Below are 24252 nucleotides of genomic sequence, written 5' to 3'. Positions count from 1 at the left end.
AGATCAGGTTAGAATTGTTTAGATCAACGATTTCTGAACCATGTCACAGTGTGACCTCCTTGTTGACCTTGGAGTTGACTGATGCCTGTGTCCCCTCCCCCAGCATTCTGGCCTAACTGGAGTAGGAGAGGACCCAGGCAGGGAAATGGCTCAGACCTCCCAGCTGATTCTAATGGAGCAAATGGAAAGTAGAGGTTTACACCATTCCGTGGATTTGACGTTGATCCTGACTGAGAATGTGGAATTAGTGGTTATGAATATCTAGAAAATATAAGGCAGTTGTGCAGGCACCATGAATTTTGTTTGGAGAAGGCTCTGAAATAATTGTGGTGAGTGTTTGTATTCACGGTGAAGCAGGATTTAACTGATAAATGTATCTGTAGAGGCCCCCACTGTGCATCCGATGTCCCCAGTGGGCTAGAATTAGGCAGGGATCACTCCTCAGTAACTACTTTGGTATGTCTGGCCCTAGGGAGAGCTTCTGTACCTCCATATCCCTGTGTCCATGATGAAGTTTTTTTTTCTACAGACGGACACCTGACTTAGTGGCAGTATTGATGTGTAGCAGAGCGAGCACTGTAATAAAACCACATGGATCTCCAGCATTTTCTCCCTGCATCCTTTGAGACATTTCTTGCTTCATGTTTTTATTATGTAGACACACTCATGTGGAGGATGCAGTATTCACAAGAGGCTCTGGCTGTAGCTAGGCCAGAGTCTGTGAGTGTACTCATTTGGTTACTTCCAATTCAGTTCTCTTGGAAGGAAGTCCGTGCTGAGTTCATGGAGCTCCAGAGTGGAGACTTAAGGCCATTAGTTTTCCTGCGTTCATAGTTATAAAACCTGCAATATTCGGAACAGAGTACCAGATGGCCAGAGCAACTACCGCTTTTTCACCACGAAGAATGAACTTGAGATCAGTGGGCCCCAATCAGCACACAGAAACCATGCCAGTAATTTGAACAGTGGGGCAGTTAGCGTTAAGAATCATTAACACGTATTTTTTAAAGGCAAAGAGAAAAATAAGTCACAGGACTAAAAGTCACAGATAGAGTGGGAGCACCCTCCCCCTCCAGTTAGAAGCAGAACACTAGCTGAAGAGCCTTGTAAGAGGTCCCTAGCCCAAAGCTTAGATTTAGCGTTCCTCCAAGAGGGTGTATGTGGTTCAGCCTCACTGTATGTAGAAGGTTCTTGAGATGCTGCAAGGCCTTTATTGGGAGACCGCCTGTCAGGGACATTCTACTTGTAGCATCTCTCCAGCGCCCTCTACTGGCAAGACCTAACATTGTGTCCGCTTTCAAAGGGGAAATGCTTCTGGGAGCAGTTTCAACCATCCTAAGGCAGGGCAAAGAAGGGTGAATTTAGACCCAAGGGGCAAAAAACCTGACAACTGGCCAAAGTAGGAACAACGAGACAAATCTTTCAAGATGTTTTGTGCTGTGGAATACTATAACAAATTACAACATCAAATGCCTTTTACTTGAGTAGGTATTTATGGAAGTAGCAAAGAATGGTAAGAAAACTGATTTGGAGTGAGGCCAAGTTTGTGATACTCAACTTTCCAACGAGTTTGAAGAAATAGTTTTATAATTTATAGCAAATTTTGTAAAACTCTCATCTCTGTCTCTAGCATTTGAAAGATTCTTTGTAAATATGAGATCTTTCTCTTCCTTCTTTGACATATTCCCACATACTTCAGGAATCCTCTTAGATGGCTGTCAACACTTTACAAATGCCCTCATGATTGGGATGATGAGATAAGACAATTGGGTTCATTTTTGCCCATGATCCTACATCATTCCACAAAATCAGGTCCAATTAAAATGCCTGAGTGCTCCCTCTGGAAAGGCTTCATTGTGATGCAAATAAGATTCATAGATATAATAAGACTTATCCTGTGATCACAGCTTCCCATTCTTGTCAACAACAATTAAGCATTTGAGGTGAACAGCAGACTGTGGACAGCAGCCTCCTTTACATAAAACTGCTGAACATTGCTGAGTTCGGGGAGACTGTTATTTGGGTCAAGAGGATTTGCCGACACACCTTTTTTTTTTTTTTTTTTTTTTTCCCCTTTCTCCAGAGTGCTGTCTGGAATGTGCTCTCAGTACTGCGCAGGACTCTGCGGAACCTCATTTTCATTGGGAACTTGAGGCTGTTGTTTGCCAGTTCTCTGGGAAGGTGTACTTCAGGAAAGGCTATCAACTTTACTGCAGTTTCCTAAATTAATTTACAGAAGAGCAGTTTGGCTTAGCTGTTGACATGTGGAGATTGGATCAGAGACCATCTCTCATCTGTGGAAGTCTCTCTAGTTAACCGTGAGGTGACTCAGTGTGATTGACAGATGCTGTTAGTAAGTGGCCTGGGCCTTGGGAGAGGTCAGCAGTTGCTCCTTTTCCTGTAGTGTGATGAGGAGTGAGTCCAGGGAAGGCAGGTTGGATGTGCTCAGATGCATGACTTGCTTGCTGTTCAGTTACCATAACTACAGCAAAGTCACAGGACCATTTTCATTCATCATCTGAAGAATGGGGATTGTGAGCACCCATCTTTGATGTTGTTGGTAGGATTACATGAAATCATTTGCTTAGCAAATTGCATTACCCTTATCCCAAATGAGGAGCTCCCACAAAGAAAGGAAAGCTACCTTCCACAACACAGTAGAACAGAATCCTTGAATGGCTTCCTATGTGAGTTTCTGAATGATGTCTAGGCTGTTTCCTTCTTGGGCAGAGCAGTCAAAGAACATGTTGGTAATTTGTTGTTTTTTGATGACTGTATTAAACACCAAAACATCTGAAGCTTCACGTGGTCAGAGTCATATAAAACATACAGATGGTACTCAACGAAACCTATTTGAAAATTATACTTGTCTTATCCCTGACCTTTTAACTATTGTTATCAGTATAAACCATAAACATGCTAATAATTGGGGCATACAAGTGAAAAGATGTATCTATGTATTTATAATAGAGGTGGGAGAGGCCCTGAAAAGCCAGCACAGTGTGTTCAGAACCACTGAGGAACTGGGCAAGATAGGAGGAGGACTTGGTCATCTGACCCACCAACATCTTGCTTACTAGCCTGATGGAGCTTTACCCAGTGTGAAAGTACTGACTAATCATTCTCAGTACTCCTGTGTGCTGGAGAGACAAGAAGGAAATAGCCTAGAACTTCCCTAGGGAGGTAAAACCAGCAGAAAGAACACAAGAGTTTGCATTCGAGCAAGAGTTCTGTACTTCAGCTTGTAAGGAACACAGTGGGAGATGCACCCAACTCTGTGTGGTGCTTTCATGGGCCTTTATTTGCCTCACCGTCTTTTAAGTGACCCATGTGTTAGCATGTGTGTACACACACACACACACACACACACACACACACACACACACACACACTCCCAGATAGGGGTGGTAGAGTGACCTATTAAAGATTGCAGATGCAAACAGACAGATGTAATTTTGGACTCAGATTTGACCTAAGTTCAAGGCCATTCTGTGGAGTAAGAGCAGAGGCAGGTAGGAGGTGGAGCTCCTGACAGAAGGAAGATGAGTTGAGACAGTGTGTGTTGCTAGTTTGCCTTTCTTTGGAACTGAGACTCCTCTAAGCAACTGAAGTGGAACCAGACAGTCCAAACCCATCTGCTTCTTTGATCCCACAAGCCTGTTATTCTAGCAACAGGATGTAGAAGGAAATGGTCCTGAAAAGACCTGTCATGATGAGGCTGCAAGGTCAGGGACCTAGAGAATGAGCTTCCCCCCCCCCCCCCCCCCGGCCCCCAGATGCTCCAGAAGTATTAGTGCTCAGCATGAGTTTAATGAGCAGGACACAGGTGCCGCCAGTGGATCATAGTGATTATCTACCGTCAGCGTGATCTAGACACTGAGGGCGGATAGTCAAGTACCATCTCCTAGGGAGACCCAAAAGTGCGAATGGACCTGTCAGCCCTTTGGCACTCACTTTGTCTAAGGGACAAAGTGCAAGCACTAGAAAGACCGACACAGTATTCTCATGGGGCCACTAAATCAGAATCTCAAGGGACTAAAGTTTGGGATGACGTCGGCGTCATTCATGTTTTAATCCAGGGTTGGATTTCCCTTTCGACATCCCTCAACAGATGATAGCTCTCCAAATACTACAAGCACACCTAGGGCTTTGGGCAGTGCTACTGTCGTTTGGATCTGAAATGTCCCCCAACAGTCCACACAGTGAAGGAATGCCCAACCTGTGGTGCTTTGGGGAGGTGAGGACTTGGTGAAGAAGTATGATTACTGACGGCAATTCCAGGGCCTCAGCCCCTTCCTTCGTCTTTGTTTCTTGACACTCATGAGGTTTCTTACTCCTCACACTTTGCCATGATGTACCACAGTAGTACCAGTGACCATGAAGTAAAACCTCTGAAACCGAGCCAAAGAAAACCTCTCCCCCCTGAAGTTGATCACCTCAGGTATTTTATTGCAGCAAGGGAACACTAACCCAGGCTGCTGCTGCTGGTCTTGAGGTATGGTAGTTTGTAATTGGCCCCTATAAACTCATAGGGAGTAAGTAGCACTGTTGGGAGGTATGGCCTTGTTGAAAGTAGGTGCAGCCTTGTCAAAGGAAGTGTGTCACTGTGGGGGCGGGCTTTGAGGTCTCTTTTGCTTAAGCTTCATTCAGTGTCACAGTCCACTTCCTGTTGCCTTCTGATCAAGATGTAGCCAGCACCACGTCTGCCTGCACGCTGCCATGTTCCCCGCCATGATGATAATGGACTGAACCTCTGAACTGGAAGTTGCCATCCCAGTGAAATGTTTTCCTTTATAGGAGTTGCTGTGGTCCTGGTGTCTCTTCACAACGATAGAAACCCTCACTAAGACACGAGGTCAGAGTTAGGTGACCTGGATTTCCAATTCAGCCTCTGCATTACTTACTTCTCCTGTACTCTGAGCGAAAACTGTGACATTAAGTAACTTAAGGGAGCTCAGATTTTCTCTGGCCTGCAGTTCGAGGCAACATAGTCCATCGTGGCAGGGAGGGTATGGTGGCGGGCAGCTCCATGGCAGTGAGAGCATTCGATGGCCTGTTCATAGTTGATGAACCAGGAAGCGAAGACCTCAAGCCAGAAGTGGAGCCAGCCTATAACTTTTAGCGCTGTGGCCCTATGTCTTCTGCCCATTAGGCCCCATGCCTAGAAAGTTCTCTGTTCTTCCAAACCAGAGCCAACAGCTGGGAATCAGTATTCAAACACAAGAGAGCCTGTGAGGGACATTTCTCATTGAGACACCAGCCTCCTCTGGCCTTCACTTTTTCAGTGTCTTCATCTGTTAGGTAGGCTGCATAAGCCTATTCAGGTGGCTGTATGGAGCACTGAAGGACTTCATGTGAACATGTGCTGTGCAGATGATGAATGGTTTGAAAAGTATTTGTTAGTACAGCGACTGAATAGGCTAGCAGACAGACATTCTCCTGGGGCATGTGTGAGGTCTGATACTGCAGCTCAGTGAATGGATGAAGAGACATATATAGCTTTAAGAGGTGCAGCTTAAGAATGTGGAAACTCAGATGACCCCACTTTGTCACGAGGGCAAGTGCCCTCATGTGGTTGTTACTCTTCTGGGTGTGAAGTCTCCTCTGCCCAAGAAGCTACCATTGCTGTCTCTTGCCTCACAAGACAGTGAGGTACTGTCCGGAACAGGTCCTCAGCCATTTTCTTGTGCAGATGATGGCCTTCAGTACTGTCTTCCTTCTCCCTGATCCCAGGGCTCGGGCAGGGAGAGCAGCTGTTATCCTGGGAAGGATGCAAGCCTCGATTTGGAGCTCAGCCCCTGTGTTTTTATTTAGCGCTGTCACCTCCTTGATGCAAGCTGACCTAATAGGCAACACCTGGGGAATAATCGGTGAAAGTCAAGGGAGCAGAGGCTCCCGGGAGCATCGTCTTGTGTCTCGTCGGATTTGGGGATGAGGAGGAAGTAACGCCTGCAGCCCCAGTAGCTCTGCCCTCCGAGCTGGCATGAATAATTGAGAGCTGGCAAGCTGACTGCACCAAAGAGTTGCATTATGTAAACCGGCAGGCGGCGTGTGTGTGTGTGTGTGTGTGTGTGTGTGTGTGTGTGTGTTCCTGCTTGAGAGGGTGTGTGTCTGCTGCCTGTGCGCCTGCGTGCCTGAGCTTAGAACAGCTGTCTGTGAGGGAGTCGGAGTCAGAGAGGGAGGGAGGGGAGAAAAGAGAGAGAGAGAGAACGCAAAGGGACTTTTGTACCGCTGCATGGCCACACCAAATAACAGCCACTGAGGGAGGTGGGGGGGGGGAATAAAGGGGGCCATGCTTAAAATTCCAGAGCAGTACGAAACAGCAGAGCAGAAGAGCGCCCCCAGCCTATGTAAGCTGTGTCCCCAGTCCCCTCCCCAGTAGACACAGGGCTTTTGGATGGGCATGGAGGTGAGTGCCCTCCAACCTCCTCAGGGCCCCTGCTCCCCGCCCCCACCCCTACTGCCCAATGCATGAATGAATGAGTTTTCCGCACTGCACTCTGCTCCGTCCTAATGGCTTCCAGGTTAGTGCTACCTCGTGCTGACGCTCGTGTGTGTATGTGTCAGTCTATCTTTGTTTCCTTGTGGGAAGTGGGCAGTTATGTCCTGGAGTGGGGCGGGGGCTCTGGGGGCCTGGAGCATGGACCTGTCTGTCTGGTTGTTATGCTTTCTCCAAGGGAAGCGCTAGCTGCTCAGGGCTGCCAAGAACACAGACCTTCTGAGGCAGAGTAAATCTGGAGTCCATGTTGCTTGCTTCTGTTCTCGGTTCGGGATCTAGAAAGCAGCCAGTGTGACATCATGCTGCGGAGATGCCACATTCTTTTCCCTCCTGGCCTTTTCGCCTCTCTTCCATCTCCCCCACCTCTCCCCAGGAGCACTACCTGGGCTAACCTGAGTGGTCCAGCACTGAGAGGTAGCTCTGGGGTAGACTGGAACTGATGGGGTCCCCTTTGCCAGCAAGACTTAACAGCGGCGCTCTGACCTGAGATAGGTGGTCAGGAGCTGGAATTAATGGTGCGTCATAGAGGTGGCCAGGAGCTGCTGGGGGAGGCTGGACAGGCCATGTGCTCCTGTTCCCCACCCACTGACTTCCTGTGGGTAGGAGGTGACAAGAGCAGGGACCAGGAAGATGCTTATCCCAAAGGGAGAGGACCAAGCAACATATGGTTCTGGCAACAGAAGGAGGGGATGAAAGGGACACAGGCAGCTTGCGGCTGGGAGATAAGGGACTTGGCTTTTCCTGCGACTTAGCTGGTGCTTGGTTCAGAGATTCTCTGTATGTTTTGAGAACATAGACACCCAGTGTCTGCGTCTTAATCCTCCACATGTCCCCGCGTTGTTTGTTAGTTATTTTCTTGCTTTAGAGAAGAGGTGCTGGGGGATGAGGAACTCAGTCATCCCCCTCTGGCCTCAGCAAAGAGTTCATCCAGGGCTAGGGGAAGCAATCTCTGTCCCTCTGACATTTGCTGGAACACTGTTCTGGTCCTTGCTTCATCTCAGCTTCTCCTGACAGCTTATCTTGGATGGTGGGTAGCACTACCCAGCTTAGAGAAGTCTGGGATCAGCATGAGAAAAGCTGGCCTTGGAAGAAGAGACAGACAGAGAAAGGGGTGCTTTGTTGAGCTGCCCAGGCCAGGAGAGTGACAGTGTCAAGGCCACAAATAGGAAGGAATACCCGAAGATCTTGTCAGTAGTGGGTGATGAGCGGAGAATCTGCTGGTGTGGTTAACTCGGTGACATTGAGTGATTTGAAACTTGATATGAAGCGAGGACCGAGTGAAGGGTAGGGGCTCTTGTCTGTCATCCTTCCCTTCTCCCTACTCATCTGGCCCTAAAAATTTCTGCTGCCACAGAGCCGCACACAGCAGCTCTTCCCAATGTTGTGTGGTATTCCTGTCCAGCACAGGTTCCTTGTTTGGGGACACAGGAAAAACAGACCCACAGAAAAGTTTTTTACAAGATGCCCAATGTTAGAGCAGACTGGCAAACTCTTTCTGTAAATAGTTAGGCTTTGTGGGCCCCGTGGTCTCTATCAGAGGTCCCCAAGTCTGTCTTAGACAGTGGGAGTCACTCTGGCTAAAGGAGCATGGGTGTGTTCACAGTAAAACATTTCTCTGGACCCCTGAGAGTTTAACATGCTACAAATCTTTTTGATTTGTTAAACTACTTAAAGGAATATAATCTATGAATTCATCCAGGTTAGAATTTTAGGTCCATGGTTTTGCACCTAGTTTAGAGATCTAGCCCTATCAGCAACTGAGAATAAGAACTGGGTGACATCATGATCACACCGGAACTCAGGACTGGGCTAGTGAGGGGAAGTGGTGAGTGGGTGTGCTCCTTGTAGGGATGCACATCAGTATGTAACACGTGTAGACACCCCTACCCTCAGCAAGGATGAGGTAAAAGCAAGAACCCGGAGGCCCAAAAGAGAAAATGACTAATTCTAGATTTCCCTGGTTCAGAAGATGGTTCCAAAAATAGGTTTGCGCTCTGATTTCTAAAGTACATGGAGTAGGGGGTGATTATTCCTCTCTATTCTGAGTCTGTTGGACCACTTCTGCGCTTTACAGCCATGTGTGGGCTCACCAGTGTATTGGGGTCCTGATCAATTAGATTTTAATTTAGAGGACAGTGATCCCTCAGTCAGTGAGGGATCCACTGTCATGTTATTATAAGGGCTCAGCATGTGGCATGGGAGCTATATGAAAATACTACTCAGAAAAAAAATTAGATTTATATTATGGTTCCTTGGGGGTAGAACTTTGGTAGGAAGCTACAGGAAATAGTTTGAGCTTTATCTGAGTTATTCAAAGGAGAAATGATTTGCATGCCAACCGATGGCTTTCATTGCTTGATTTGCCGAGAGTGCCACGTGAACAGAGATTGCCACTTGGAAATGCAGCTCAGGGGTGGAGTGCCTGATTCCAACATGCTGGGTGCTGGGTTTGGTCCCCAGCACCGCAAATACAAGATAGCATATAAACAAACTTTGTATGAAATGATGAGAGAGAGAGAGAGAGAGAGAGAGAGAGAGAGAGAGAGAGAGAGAGAGAGAGAGAGGAGTTTTTAATTTCTGAGAATAGGTTTGAGGAAGTAAATTTCACTTTAATGAAGGAGGTGAGGCGTGAAGAAGTTACAACCTAGGACCTGACTTCAAGTTTGGGAAAGCTGTAAAGAAAAGAAAGTGGTATTAATTGTAACATATTTTTAAAAATACCAGGTGTGGTGGCGCACACCTTTAATCCTAGTACTCGGGAAGCCGAGGCAGGTGGATCTCCATGAGTTTGAGGCTGGCCTGGTCTGCACAGTGAGTAGCCAAGGCTACATAGTGAGGCCCTGTCTCTAGCAAACAAATAAATTGACAATCAAACGCTTCCTGGAGGTAGGAAGAAAGCTCTGGGATTTTGTTCCTTGAATGTATTTTGAACTGGGCAGATGAACTCCCCCCTCTGTATGCATGGGACACCAGAGGAAGATTTCAGGAGTCTTCTGCTGTCATCTACCATCTTACTTTTTTTGAGACAGAGTCTCTCACCGAACCAGAAGCTTGCCCATTTTAAGCTAGGTCAACTGACCATCAAGCTCCAGGGATCCACCTATGTCCAGCCTCCAATAATGAGGTTCAGGTGTGTGCACCTCCATCTAGCTTTTTATGGGTAACTCAGATCTTCTTACTTTCATGCTCTAACCCACTGGGCCATCTCTCCCCTTGGCAGAATATTGTTTGGTCACTGACAGAAACGAAATGAGAGCTGGGTTTGAATTTGAGGGATTCACAAAGGATTAGCAGGTGTCTCCACCAATGCGATGAGAGCTGGGAGAGAAATAGCACAGGACACTGCCCTCTGTTCCTCCAGCTGCTGGCGCAACTGTCCACGTAGACTCTTTCATCTGACTCGGTCCTGTGGTACCCTCCGCTGCAGATGCGATCCTGACCAGAGAGAAAGCCAGCAGTGATGCTGAGCTGACTGGGGACTCAGCCTGCCTGCATCTTGTTTCTGCTTGCTTTGCCCAATTTAGATCTGAGCCCTTCTGTCCCAGGGATGCTGCGGCTCTCGGTGCTTTGCAATGTGTTCTTTCCCACCCTCCTCTCACATCTTTGTGGGGGTGAGGAGAAAGAACACTCATTTTTTCCCCCCAATAATTAAAGTTGAAGCTCAGAGTAGAGGGGTTTGCCATGGCATCGTACACAGGGAAGGGCCTGAGTCAGAAAGGCTACCTAATTTCTGATGTGCAGTTCCGTGCTTCTTCAGCTTGGCTGCCTTGACACGTGGTGATGAGAGATGTTTCGATGAAATCTAAGTAATGCCTGTTAGATAGTGTTAGCGAATTGCACATTGGTCTCCTCCTCCAGATTGGAAATCCTTAGTCAGAGATGGTACTCCTCCTGTCAAGACATGATCTGATATGGGACATGTTTCCAGTGATGGATGGGACAGGATGGGATGGATGGGTTGAACAGATGTATGTTTGCGTGTAGAGTCCAGAGGATAGCATCTCTGGTGTCATCCTATCCTTGAGTCAAGGTCTTTCATGGGCCTGGAATTCACCCATTAGGCTAGCCTAGCTAGCTGTTTAGCTCTAGGGATCCTCCTGCTTCTGCCTCTCCTGGGGAAAAATCAAAATCCGATCCTTAGGCTTGGGAGGCAAGCACTTTATTGGCGTGAGCTAGCCTCCTCCCCTCACCCTCTCCCTGAGCCATGTTTATTTTGCTGAGGCCGGGGGAGGGGCTCTCGTTGAGCAGACTCAGAAGGAGCTGGAGATTCTATTCAGTTGAACTCCTCCTTGCCTTATTTGACTAGCTGGTGGTCTCCCTGTGGACTGAAAATCTTTTCCAAGGGGCTTCCTGGGATAGCTTAGCATCTGCGTTTTACAAGGTCCCGTACTCCAGAGCCTTGAAGATTCTGAAATGTTTTGGGTAGAGTTGTGCTTAGATTTGGCAGAGACTGCTAGAGCCAAGGTTAAAAACTATTAAGTCCCTACTCTGTGCCCAGTGTCCTGTTTGATGTGTATGGATACAAAGAACCATGACCTAGTCCCTGCCCAGTGGGGGCCCTGAGAGTGAATTTGTGTTACATAGTTAGAAGTGCTTAGAAAGTACTTGCTTGGTGATGTTAACCGAGTGAGATTAGCTTTATTTTAAAAGAAAAATTCAGAGGGATGGGAGAGAGGGAGAGCAGGAGAGAGCGAGAGAGAGATCATTAATATAGTCCCTTAAGAGACATCCTACCTGCCTGCATTGGCCTATGAATGCTCTGTTATTGAAACTCGAATGCAGAGGTCCCAGACTGTGGTCAGCACTGTTGAAGGCAGAGTTCCTGCATTGAATGGAAGTGTGACCATTAAGGCCCCTTCCAAAGCAGGCTATTAGAGACCATGCAGCCAGCCCAGCAGAACTGTACCCCAGGCCTTCAGTACTTGCTCTGTTGAGAGCACTCTTGGGGGACAAGATTGTAACACACCAGCAGATTCTGTCTCTGATTTCAGTGTCTTCTGCTTCGTTTTGTAGAGTCTCTGCCCTATGGAATTAGGGAGTCAGGATAGTGAGTGTGTTCTCCCTTGCGCCTCTGCCCGACTGAGGGCACAGGATTTAGGAACAAGATGCAGGTTCCTCACTGGGAATTTGCATTAAACTCTAAACCCCTTTTCACTCCATGGGCAATTACAGGAACCCCTCTCCATTTGGGATGCCCTGTCCAGGTTTATTCCTTTTAAGACTCTCATTCAGGTAAGGCAGCTCATAACCTTTTAACAGCCAAGGAACACAGGTTCACAGAAAGATTTCTCAGGGGCACCAAAGAGCTCAGAATTTTAAACCCAGGTACTCTGATGTCTAGACAAAATGACAAGGCCAGCCAGGAGTTTGGAAGTGATGTCATATTTCAGTTTTTATCGACTAAGAAGTCAGAATAAAGACTAAGAGCTGGAGTTATAAAGAAGGCAGACTTGGCCAGCTTCACAAAGGTATGTCTAAGAGAGTGCTTGAACCCAGCAGAATGGATAGCCTTGTAGTCATTCAGTGCATGCCTGTGATCCCAGCATGTGGTGGTGGTTCCCCTAGAGGCATTGGGGAACTTCTCTAGAGACAAGGCACCACCCCCAGTAGTGTTCATTCTCAAAAGTGAAAGCACAAAAGTATGGCCATTCAGCTCCTGCAAGGTTAACAAAGTGAAGGGAGCGATGGAGTGATGATTCTGGGGGACAGCAGGGCTACTTCAGGAAACCATTCCAGAGAAGTAGCACTTGACTTTTGATGCAGTCATGGGAAAGGAACCAATATGTAAAACTTCAGAAGAAGAACATAGAGCCCAAGTAGGAACCCTCAGGCAGAGGTGAACTTGGGTTTGAGGAAAAGACTGGCCCAGGGAGGCCGGAAAAACACAGGGATAAAGTGATACAAGATGAGGTAAGGAAGGCAGCCTGGTGCCCTCTGGGTAGGTGGTCATTAAGCACTTGCCACAGAGGAGTCTTTCTCTGCAGAAAGTGGACAAGAAAGCGGTGTGGACTGGGTATAGACTGTGACTGTGTGACCTGCTCTCTGGCTGCTTCTGTGGCATGCTCAGTGTTATTCGTGGTGACTATAATTTGTTTCTCTTTGATCTATCCACGAAGGTATCAGCAGCCCCGGCTTACTCGTGTGCCCTGGAAGGACCCAAACAAACGTATTTTGTTTTCGCAGGAGGAGGGGGAAAGTGGGTCAGGCAGTTTTGGCATTTCAGGCATAGAGCCCCGGTTCCATTGCAGGCTCTGGTCTCCATGGCAATGAAAAATAGCGTTTGTCATGTCTGTTCCTGGTTTGAATTCCAAACTCTGGGCTCAACAAGCTGCAGGAACGCCAGGCAGTGGGGAGTGGGGTAGATGGAGGCTCCAGCCATTGTGAAGAAGGGTCCTTCTCATTGGCTCGAGCCCGAAAAGGCCTTTGCCCTGGCCGGCCCTCTCTTTCCCCATCACTTCTCTGGACCATGAATGCCAGTGTCAGGGCAACTGAAGTTCTGCTTTTCTCTCTTTGGCCCGAGACATCACATGGACTGTGCCCTTGTGTCAATTATTCAGCTAATTCATCAGCAGCTGAAGTCATCGCTAAGACTCCCAGCAAGTATGTACCCAGTGGGAATAGGGCTAGACGGTCTGGCAGTCACCTGGCAGCAAGTGTTTATGGGCAGTGTCACCTTTCAATTACTTCATAAGGTTTTTTTTTTTTTTTTTTGAAAACAATTTTAAACATTCCTTGTTTTATTTTTTGGTTCTGTTTGTGTGTACAGGTACACATGGAGTCCAGAGGTCAATATCAGAGGTTTCCCTTGATCATTTTCCACCTTAGTTTTCTTTGAGATACGGTCTTTCACGGAACTGGGAATGCCCTCATTTGGCTGGACTGGCTGGCCGGCCAGCCCACGGGACCTTCTTCTTTCTGCTTCCCCAGGGCTGGGATTATAGGAACACATTGCTGTATCCAGTTTGTGGGTGCTAGAGATGGAACATAGGGCCCTTAGGGCTGCGCGGTGAGCGCTTTACCAATGGAAGCGTCTCCCCAGCCCATGCTCCTTGGATTAGAATTGAGAAAGAAGAACCAGTAAGTAAAGCCTGCTGACCACTGGAAGCACCCTGAATTATTGGTCCTGAGCCCACAGAGGTGTCATCAAGTCATTTGGAAAGGGTGGAGGGAGCAGGATGTGCCTCCCAGTCCCTATTTCTTGAAGCAGTTTGGGAGGCCCATTCGGTGTCAGGAGGAGCCAGCCTCTGTATCCCAGGGGGGAAAGTGTATCTCCGGCAGGCTGCCTGTCTCCGTCACCCACCTACCCCAGGTGATCACAGCTGCCCCACCAGATGTAATCGGGCATTCTTCCCTGGAGGGAACTGGCTCCAGGGTGTAATCCTGCCAGGATGAGACTTCAGGTTATAGGTATCCAGTGAACAGTGAACAGATTCCATCTGCGACCATAGGGAGCTAGCATGAATATAGCCGTACTTTTCCCATCCTTCCAGCCTCAACTCTATCCAGTATTCTAAAAAAAATGTATGTTGGTGCTAAGTTGCTGAGATGTGTTTTTGTATTGACTGGGGAAGACTGATTTTTAAAAGTAGCGATTGATTCCTCTCTAGGAAGATGTCATGGGAACTGTGAACCCAGCTGGGATCGTACGATTTATGCCATTTGCCACCATCTATGAAGTCCTAGTGGGTCTGCCCATCCCCCGTCCTGTGCTGTGGTTTTTGGTGGGTGCAGGCATTAAATTCAAAAACTGTTAATGGACAAGCAAGAACGCAAGGAGGAATAACGATCGTCAGTAGTCCTCCATAGACTGGGTTTGGACCTGGTGTCGGCGGACGGGCTTACTGAGGGAGGCATTTGCAAGCATCACGTAAATTCTCTGCAGAGTGTTACATACACACACCTGTGGCCTTCCTGTCTCAGACACATGAACACAGGCTGTGAGGAAATTCAAAGGAGGGTGTCTAATTCACATGGATATTTGCAGTGGAATTATGGAGAACTAGGGAAGATTATTGATGAGACTGGAGGATCAGCATTGAGACGGGTCATCTGTGGATCGGTACAAGCATCAGCTTTTGCCTGATGCTCTGAGTGGCAGGGAAGGGTGAGGGGCCTGTGAGTGCTAGTGATAATTAGCAGGGGACCCCAAGCGGGGGTGTGTGTGTGTGTGTGTGTGTGTGTGTGTGTGTGTCCCATTAGGTGCCATTCTCCTCTACCACATTCTCCGGTCTAGGCTTCATCAGTTCTGCTTCAGCTTTCTATACTAGCAGGTCACATAATGAGTTCAAAGTGATTTTTACCAGTCCAGTGCATCCATCTACCTGTGGCATTATAATAAAGGCTCTGTGACCAAGGGCATACAGGCATATCAATTATTCCTCAATCCTTCAAAGGCTGCTCCTTGGGCATAGCGGTGCTGCAGCTTTAGAATGGTACTTCTTTAGGATGCAGATTCTGAAAATGATGCCCTGAAAATCAGCTGGCGATGGTATGGGGGGCAAGGTGAGGATTCTGTACTTTTAGGACTCACACTTTGTGTTGCTGACACCCCCCCCACACACACACCCCACTACACACAGCCTACTTGTGGTGTCCAGCAACATTTACATCCTTTACACCTAACCCAAGAGACACCAGCAGGCCCAAGAGACTGAGGAAAGAGGCCAAGAGAGTTTAGTACCCATTTCGGTGACTCAGCTGTTTATAAGGACTGGTTATTCATCAGGCGTTATTCTAAATATCTTCAAATGAGAAAAATGAGACTCAAGAAAGCAAATGGCTAAGTGGGCCTTCCAGCTGGACTTGCTCTCATGACACATTGGCATTTTACCCTACCCCGCTGCTTTGAGGTCCAATGCCCAGATTTCAAATTTAGTGCTCTCCTGGTGGCAGTGCCCTGGAATATATCAGAGAGTCATTTTTAAAAGTTACCAGTGCTGCTCGGCAGTGAGAGAATTGTAGCCAGGCACTCGGTCATGAAGGGAACTTTAGGGCTGGGACTGGGAATCTGATGGCGAATGAGCTAGGGCTGCGGTGCAGGTGGGACCACATGATCACAAGGAACAGAGGCCTCAATCCAAAAAGATGAAGGCACAGGGCGTCCAGAGTGGCAGGTATATACTTTGTAGTATCTGGAGCAGAAACAATCTTTCATAAAGACAAACACATAAACTTGAATAAAGAACACCAGCTGACCATTGTGCTGGGCTCAGAGTTCTGAAAAAATGCACGGGTGGCTGATCAGGGAGCTGGCGTGCTGACAAGGTCTGCCTGTGCCCGCAGGACCTCACTAGGAATAAGGATGGCGAAGGCAAGCCAAGAAAAGGGGTGCAGCTGCCAGGGTGTGTGAGGTGAAGGTCGGAGAACCTGTCAAGAGGGTTACTTTGTAGAAAGAAAACCTTTGTTCTCCCGCTGTATTTCCCTATTGCTCAAGGACTGCAACCAGACCCAAGTATGGGGAGTAGGCCCTGACCACACATAGCATGAGATGCTGTGGTCAGGCTTCAGGACGTACTTTCTGTCACAAGGTAACTGGGATGGGAGTGAAATAGTCTTTGGTGCCAGTCTTACACATAGGAGAGGCAGGGAATGCCTGAGTATCTTCCTGGGTTAGGGGTGGCCAGCAGGGTCTTAGTGGTCCAGGGAGACAAGATGATGATAGGACTCCCTTGAGGGTCAGTCAATTCAAAACTGTCCCATGTGCAGCTTCTTGTCACTCTGTGTTCCACGCTATCCAAGACTTTCATTCTCTTCATACTGATTTTTCTTTTTCTTTTCTTTTTTCCTTTTTTTCCTTTCTGCCTTGACTTCCATGCCTTGACTTGGATAACCCCAACACATTTTCTGAGCCCAGTTCAAGAAAAGCTTTTCTTTTCTTTTCCTTCCTCTTCTTTCTTTTCTTCTTTCTATTTCTTCTTTCTTTTTCCTTTCTCCCTCTCCCTCCCTCCCTCCATCCCTTTCTCCCTCCCTTCACTCTACTTTCTTGGATCACACCACCTGCAGCTTATATTCCAATGAGAGGAGGTTATGTCTAGCTCCGCCTCACTATAAATGTCCTAAGCACAAAGCTCTTTTCTTATTCACCTGTGTGAACTTGAGTGTTTAGTATTGTGCCAGGTGGCCAATAAATATTTGTGGCACTATAGTGCTAAGCACACAGTCGTGACACCGTGGTCAGGTACTTACTCCTGTTACTCAGGTTTCTGTATACAGTGTTCTGTCTGCATCTATTCCTACACGCCAGAAGAGGGCACTACATTCTCATTATAGATGGTTGTGAGCCATCATGTTGTTGCTGGGAATTGAACTTAGGACTTCTGGGTGAGCTGCCAGTGCTCTTAACTTGTGCCATCTCTCCAGCCCCTACTCAGGTTTCTTGAAAGCCAAAGGTTACAGAACTCTTCCTGAATTCAGGTCAGTGGTCTTGTCTGTTGACCCAATACTGGTCTTACTCCCTACAGTACATGTAAGGTCCTTTTGAGCACATCCCCAAGTGTAATGTCAATTGTATTAATAGTGCTTGTAGGACCAGGTTAAGGGAACACAATAGAGTTTGGAAGGTAGACTGCTATACAAAATGTGTAGGAAGTGGTTTTATTTGCTTAGCAGCATGTCCAAATCTACAATGGCTGATCTTTTCATCGGTTTAGCAATGTTGCAATGCCTCTGCTGTGGCACAGAACTATGTTTCTTCTTGTATAGAAAGGACTGGAGCAGAGGCCAAGCACGGAAGGGTCGATGACCTCTTATTATTCTCAGTGTTTTTCAGGAACCACTCAAATAATAGCTAAAGCTATTGGACAAGTCCAGATGAGGCACGTTGAGAATCTGAGGTAGAACCCCAGGACAGGAAAGGAACGATGGGATAATGAGCCTTTGGAAACAGAATGAGTGGGATGCAGTGGGGTGGGATGGGATAGATGCCACTTCTGAGCAATGATGGAGTCTTTGGAAAAAGGCCAGGAATGGGCAGAGGTCTGAGAGGAAGATGGCCAGATATTTGGGAGCTGAGACACTCAGGAGACATCCATCTGGAGGAAATATTTACTGGGCACAATATTGTTGGGTCAGATTGGCAAGTGCCTGTGGGGCTGGTGGCAGAGGACACTCGTCCAGTGACAGGTTGGAGTCAGAGAGTAGTGGCCACAGAGGTGAAGAACACATTTGGAGAAGAACTAAATTCTAGTTTGGGTAACATGAGAAGATCTGAAGGACCAGAGAGATGGCTCAGTGGACAAAGGTGCTTGCCACCAAGCCTGAAGACCTAAGTTCGATCCCTGGGACCCACACGATGGAAGGAGAGAACTAACTTCCTAAAGTTGTCCTCTAATCTCCACGTGTGCACTCTGGTGTGTGCACACACATGTAGAAGAGCTCATGTGTAGAGGTCAGAGTACAACTTGCAGGGGGTCAGTTCTCTCCTTCCACCCTGTGGATCCTGGGGATTGAACTTGGGTCATCAGCTTGGTGCAAGAGCTACGCCATTTTGCTCATTCCATTTGTGTTATTCATCGTGTACTGTGTCTGGAATCAGTTTTTGTTTTTACACCTTGGATTTTGTTTGTTTATTTTACCTGCTCTTTACTTGAATTTGCCCCCGGCAGCCACTTATGAGCAGGCACTTGTGGTCTAGAATCAGACTGTATGAAAATGGCCTTTGTTTCAGGAAGGTGGGAAAGGTCTTTTTTGTTTGTGATGGACAAGTGTTCCCTCTTTTTTTGGAGGGCGGTGGGTGAGTGGGTAGGAAGATTGCTCCTCAATACTTGGCCATAGGCTAGAGTTGACCCAAGATAAAGGAGCCTTTCTTGAATGGGTGAGCACCTGGGTCTCCCTTCCCTACGCTCTCCCAGAGGACTGGGGTGTCTGATTCCCTCAGACACATGGTGGCTCAGCTTCTTGACTTGAAGAAAAGGAGTATAACTTCCTTTTCCCAGGGTTCATAGTACTGAATGGGGTTAGAGAGTCAGAAGAAAAAGGATAGGGTTGCATGGGGAGAGAAGTTAGACAACTCTCTCTGAGAGACATTTTAGGCTTCTTCAAATCATTGGCAGACAAGATTTTAAATGAGCTCTGTGTGTTCAGATGAAGCAAAACCATGGGCCTTCTGGCTCCATTTGTTTTTCTCCTGTTCCCTGATCTTTCTTTCTCAGCTTCTCTAAGAAGGTTCAATACGGATCCTTACCCTCCTCTCTCCCCTCCCCATGGTTGTTGCACATGTGGACTCTCTCTCTTTCTCTCTCTCTCTCTCTCTCTCTCTCTCTCTCTCTCTCTCTCTCTCTCTCTCTCTCCTATATTGAGTTTATCCAGGTGGTGGGGTATGGTAATCATTGCAAATGTCTCCAGTGGGGCATCTGAGGTTACAGCCAGATCTTCATGCAAATGTCACTGTCCTCCACCCTGCCCTCTACTTCCTGAGGCAAAGCCAGAATGTGGTTTCCTGACATGGTTTCCTGGCTTGTCCAGTCCGGCTGCTGAGCAGGTGGGCAGGATCCTGCCCCCTCCGACCGCCTTGCTCTGTGGCTGTGCCGTCTCACACATCGTCCCTTCCCATCCCCCTCCCTCTTTCTGAGTCGTCTTCCCCTTTTGCCCATCTCTTTCATTTCTCTGTCCTTCCAAAACATAGCAAAATGAACTCAGTGTTTTTCCTCTCCCTTTTCAATTCTTTACCTCTTCTACTCTATTGAAAACGCAAGCCAAGTTTCAATTCTTACTGTATTAACAGATGGTACACCTAGGTGTGGCTGGATTTGGTTCCATGGGAAATGCAAGGACCTTTTTAGAGATGAATTTGGGGTGGGGGCTATGAGAAAAAGACTTTGCCCCAGTGGAACAGCAGCATAACTCAATAGAACAGTGTGAATGACTCACATCTGAAGCAAATTTTTAGTCTCTCCTTTGATCACTTACTTCTGTCTGAGGCAGTTGTCTTCCTTTTTAAACTTAAGGATAATGGCACTTGCCATTATTAGCTTGGTTGAATGCCTTAAGACACGTGGTATGTGGGCCGGTGAGTAGCTCAGGAGACAAAAGCGCTCACTGGCAGTCAAGTGGCCTGAGTTCATTCCCCGGACTCACATCGTGGAGAGGGAGGGGGCAGACTCCAGCAAGTTGCTCTCTGGCCTCCACAGGCATGCTGTGGTGCATGCACGCCCACACACATACATGCAAAAGAAAGTAATGTAATGATTTTTAAAAAGATATGTCTATGAAGTAGTACACATGTGAATGCTTTTAGGAGTGAGATATCGTCATGGACAAAAGCGTTGAAACATCGTGTTTATAAAATGAGCTGGTGGTATTGAGTGATTGCCAATGACTCTTTCAGGGTCTAAATTATTTTCCCTAATAGCTCTTCTGCCCGTAGTAAAAGCTCAAACTGGATTGGATGGGGGAGACTGCCGGATGGGTGGGTGAATATTTAAATACCTACCTGCTGGTTTCTAGTCCTGTTTCCCTTTTGACACTGGCACTACTGCCCCCTGCTGGCCAGTAGCAGCATTACAGTATGGCGAGTTCGTAGCTGGGCCCCTCTCTCTGGTTTTCTCCTCAGCCTGTTGCCTGGGCTCCCTGAGCTGGGTCCTTTGCATGGGTCTCTGGCCTGCCATCACGGACAGCCTTCTTTCCTCCCTCCTCCCTCTCACCTCGTTTCCCATCTCCATCTGCCCCTGCAGTACTGCCAGTAACTCCAACCGCAGCACGCCGGCCTGCTCCCCCATCCTCCGGAAGCGGTCCCGCTCGCCAACACCACAGAACCAGGACGGAGACACCATGGTGGAGAAGGGCTCAGACCACTCCTCGGACAAGTCCCCATCCACCCCGGAGCAGGGTGTGCAACGCAGTTGCTCCTCACAATCTGGTCGGAGTGGCGGTAAAAATTCCAAGGTGAGCAGACCATGATGGAGACCCAGGACCCCTTGATAACTAGCTGCGGGAAGGTACTGGGTACTCATGTGACTGAACAGCCCCTGTGTCTAAGTGGTCAGGTCAGGTCAGGTCAGGGCTGGCAAGGGAGACCTTAGTCTAAGCACTCAGGGAGGGTCCTGAGCCACGTGCCCCTCCTCTACCCCACTTCCCATCTCTCGGTAGGGTCTAAGGAGCTTCATGACCCTTGAGATTTAGAGGGGTCTATGGGGATCAGGAGGGATCATCTGCTTAATCCTTCTTTAAATTAGGTCCCTTAAACTGGTAAAGGGACATTATTTGGGATAACTGTATTGCCAGAAAGAGAGGGCTTCAGGGAACCTTCCAGAGTGCTGTTTTTAACCTCCTCCTTGGCCATCACCCTGCCTTACCTTTGTACCAACCTATTCATCTTGCAGAGAGGACAGTCCCAGGGCCCTTCCATCCCCTCTTGAGCCCGTCCTTCCTGCACCTGCACACTCGAGCACTCAGGCTCCTGGTCCAAGGGTTAGCACAGAGCCTCACGTGGTTGTGGGTCCTCAGAGTTCTCCTTCCATTCCCAGGCCTCTGGCAACCAAGAGGCCCCTCTGCCCAGGTGCTCCCAAACCACCAGACTCACAGGGCACGAGAAAGGGGACCCCCGGGGAGGAGGCTTGGGAGCTGGTTTCCCACTTGAATTTGTCTTTTGATTTCTTGTTCTTCCTCTTCTCCCTACCGTTCCCCAAATACCTTCTCTGCATGCATGGTCTTAGTCTCACAAGCGCCTCTCAAAAGTAAGCCATCTTTTGTCTCTGTCTTCTACTCTCCCCTCTAGTACCGAATTGTCTGTAGTGCTCAGCATCCCTCCCTCCACCCCTGCCGATTCTGCCCATATGTCCTGCTTGGTCCCTTTCCCAGAAGGGCCGACCCCACTGTGCCCCACCCCCCATCCCTTGGCAGGCTGGCTTGGAAGTCACGGAGGGACCACTCCCACTGCACCTGATGTCAGAAAACAGACCCTGCCCCTGGCCGTCCTCCCCCCATGCCCCCCCACCCCCCTCCACCCCGTTGTCTGCCTGCTTCTGAAACACCACCACTAGTGGGAATGTGTTTCCCTCCTGGCGTGGCACTTTCTCAAAGCAGAGTCCTGCAGGGGGTAGTTCCATTCAGTCATAACGTTGTTTTCTTGTGGCCCTTTGGTGGGTAAGTCTGGCTTCCCTGGCAGGAAGTGATGAGACCCTGTCAGGAAGGACCCTTGACAGAGGGTCAGTGATGACCTTGCCAAGGCCTCACAGGATCTGCCCAGTTCATCTTTCCCTCCGCCTCCCCGAGAGCTACTTGGCCAGTGCACCCCTTACTACTTGCTTGTACCACTCTAGAATCAATTCATGATTTGCTCAGAGCCCTGGGTTTTGATCAAAGGGAGTGAGTGTAGTGTCAGCACCTGGAGGTTGATGAATGTGACAAGACCCGCCAGGCTCTGGATGTGTGATTGCAGAAAGGAGATGTACCAGACTCTATCTACCCAGGGACAGAGGATCTCTGAGGTCCGAGGGGAAGTTGGAGGGAGTAAACGGTGAGCAATTGGTACTAAGACAGTAGTGCCCAGGGAATCAATTGTAGGGAAGGAGTGCAGTTGGAAGAACCCGAGGGAAGACTTACAACAGTGTCTGCAAGTGTCCTCAGGGAGGAAGGCACAGCATTGTTCATTCCTGATGGAAGAACACGCCCGCTGTGCCCTTCAGACTCAAAGCGCTCTCAGGATTTTAAGTGGCTATTGCCAGTTGAGGACAGGCAGCCTGGAGTGAGGAAGCCAGCAGGAGTCCTCTCTGGGTGGAGGAGGCTAGGCAGGCTCAGGCTGGCCTGCTATCTGGGGACAGGAGTTAATAAGACCTTTTTTGTGCTCACCCCTCTGCCTTAGTTGAAATGTGTGCTAGAGGGCTCGAGGCTCATCTGGAAGAGGGGGAGGAGCTGGCTGGATGTGGGCATCAGGTCATTCCTTCTCTCCACGTCTTCTCTGAGCCTTTAGTCTTTCCAGTCCTAAGGTGAAGAGTACAGCTCTTATTCATTCAGTGAGCAGCACAGCTCTTACCTTATTCAATGCTTGCTGACCGCTGATGTGGGGAGGACCACATCGCACAAGCGCACTGGGGAGCCCCTACGGTCAACCCGCAGTGTGCATGTGCAAGACACAGCGACTGCAGAAGACTAACTAATACCAGAGCCATCACGGGAAGAGGAGGGTTCAATGCAGGTCCAGCTGTTGGACGGCAAGGAAGTGCTGCTGGGATAAGGCCAAAGCTTTTAACGCTGCCTCCCCCGGGGAGCATCCTTTCAAGGTGGCCAGACAGACTGTAGCTGTGCAGAGGATCTGTGAGCTAGAGCTGTTTTTGCCCTCGTCATAGCTGAGCCACCCCTGACCACCTCCCGCAAAGAGGCCACCCTGTGTGTTTTTGAAGCAGGCTGCAAGGTGCCTCCTTCTTCACAGAGGCGGGGGACGGATGCAGTGTCTCTCTCCCCCTTTCTGGCCTCCGTCTCTTCATTTGTTAGATGCAGGGTTGGGACAGGGGAATCATTAAGTCTTCACCTTCCCCATCATCATCATCTCAGTGGTTGAGGCTGATTGTTGTTTCTGCTCAGGACCCCGGGGCTGGCTGACTTTCACTCTCAGAAACCCCTGTGTTTGGGCCACAATCGAGTTGCACTCGGTAGTGATGGCCAGTGGCCACTAGAGGGAGCCAGGGCATGCTCTCCTGCCCCCACCGGCTCAAGAATGCCATTAGCCCTTGCAGGCCTGCCCAGTAGCTAGGGCCGCTCAATCCTTGTCTTGTGCCTTGCAGCTTAGCTCTCCGTTGGTGCTTGGCAATGCCCGGTGCTGTGACACTGGCGCTACTGTGACCTCTCACCATTTGGTTTGTTTGTTTTGAATTCTAATTTTTGTGGTTTTTCTTTTCAGTATGACAAACTTAATCTGATCAAAGTAAGACGTTGTTTTTTGACACATACCCCACCCCCTTCAACTTATGCTTAATGTAGAGCTCCTGGCCCCCTTCTCCCTTCACCCCCGACCTCAGCCCACTCTTCAGTCTCCTTGAGCCTTTGCTCTGGGAGATGCTTTTGGATGCGAGGGCAGGAAACTGCTATGAGGTGGTTTGAGTATGTTTCCAGGAGCCTTGCATTCCATCTAGTCCTTGCTTGTCTGACTCCTTGTAGGAAATTCCAGAGAAACCCAGAACAAGTCCTCCGAGCCTCCACCTCCAGCTCTAACCCTGCCTCCGACAGGGTCTTGGTACTTCCTTCCTTCCCCGCTTAACCATCTATTATATGCCCTTAGAGCCTGGCTTCCCTAGTTCAGTGCCTTCTTGCCTTCCAGCCCTCTCCAGGTAGGGGCATAGCAATGGACTTACAGTGGTAGCAGTCTCTCTGAGCTGCCTGTCTGTGCCCCTGTTACCCTCCTGGACATTAAACTTCCCTGAGGCCTTCATTCATGGGAGGTCTTCAGCACTCTGCCCAGGAATGTGGAGCCATGAGGATGTTAATTCTTCCCCAGGAGGCAGGTCAAAGATTAGGAACTCCTTCCTGCTGGGCAGTCTTGAGGGCTAATGCGGAAGTCACTGGAAATGTCAGGCTACGTGTCCTCGAGGCACCTTCAGTACTGGCAGATAAGAAACTGTGTAGCTAGCTCTGTGGTCAGGGGCGGGGCCTCCAAAGTCCATGGACTCTGGAGGGCACCTTCCTCATTTCCTTTAGTTCGTAGACTTCTTTCCTTGCTCTCACTTTATAAGATAACAAATACTAGACATAAAGGTATCACAGAGCTAGAGATGGGACAGATGTTTCTAACTGAAGCTCGTGGGACCCTGAAGCTGTTTGTT

At 48.6% G+C, this 24252-nt stretch overlaps 1 protein-coding gene and 1 long non-coding RNA gene across 11 annotated transcripts in view; one reads left to right on the top strand and one right to left on the bottom strand.

The window, feature by feature from the left end:
* Positions 1-24252, top strand: part of Gramd1b (GRAM domain containing 1B) — a 189543-nt gene that overhangs the window by 112547 nt on the left and 52744 nt on the right. For 3 of the 10 annotated variants that reach the window (XR_009380202.1, XR_009380204.1, XM_059267661.1), the window contains one exon: positions 20170-20380. Coding sequence is in view for 1 of the 10 variants with exons in the window: in XM_059267661.1 (XP_059123644.1) it covers positions 20170-20380 (211 nt within the window). In the remaining 9 variants the exon portion in view is untranslated. Of the gene's footprint in view, positions 1-10768; positions 11968-12803; positions 13100-20169; positions 20381-24252 lie in introns of those variants that run through there. The other 7 variants (XR_009380206.1, XR_009380205.1, XR_009380209.1 and 4 more) reach the window with 7 other exon arrangements.
* Positions 9088-10725, bottom strand: LOC131914888 (uncharacterized). The gene is made up of 2 exons (XR_009380211.1): positions 10223-10725; positions 9088-9934 (listed from the first exon to the last, which is right to left on the bottom strand). It is a non-coding gene; the product is annotated as an uncharacterized LOC131914888 (long non-coding RNA).

Source organism: Peromyscus eremicus, chromosome 7 (assembly GCF_949786415.1).
Source record: "Peromyscus eremicus chromosome 7, PerEre_H2_v1, whole genome shotgun sequence".
Classification (NCBI taxonomy): domain Eukaryota; kingdom Metazoa; phylum Chordata; class Mammalia; order Rodentia; family Cricetidae; genus Peromyscus; species Peromyscus eremicus.
The sequence above is the reverse complement of the archived record's forward strand: the minus strand, read 5'-3'. Positions and strand labels throughout refer to the sequence as shown.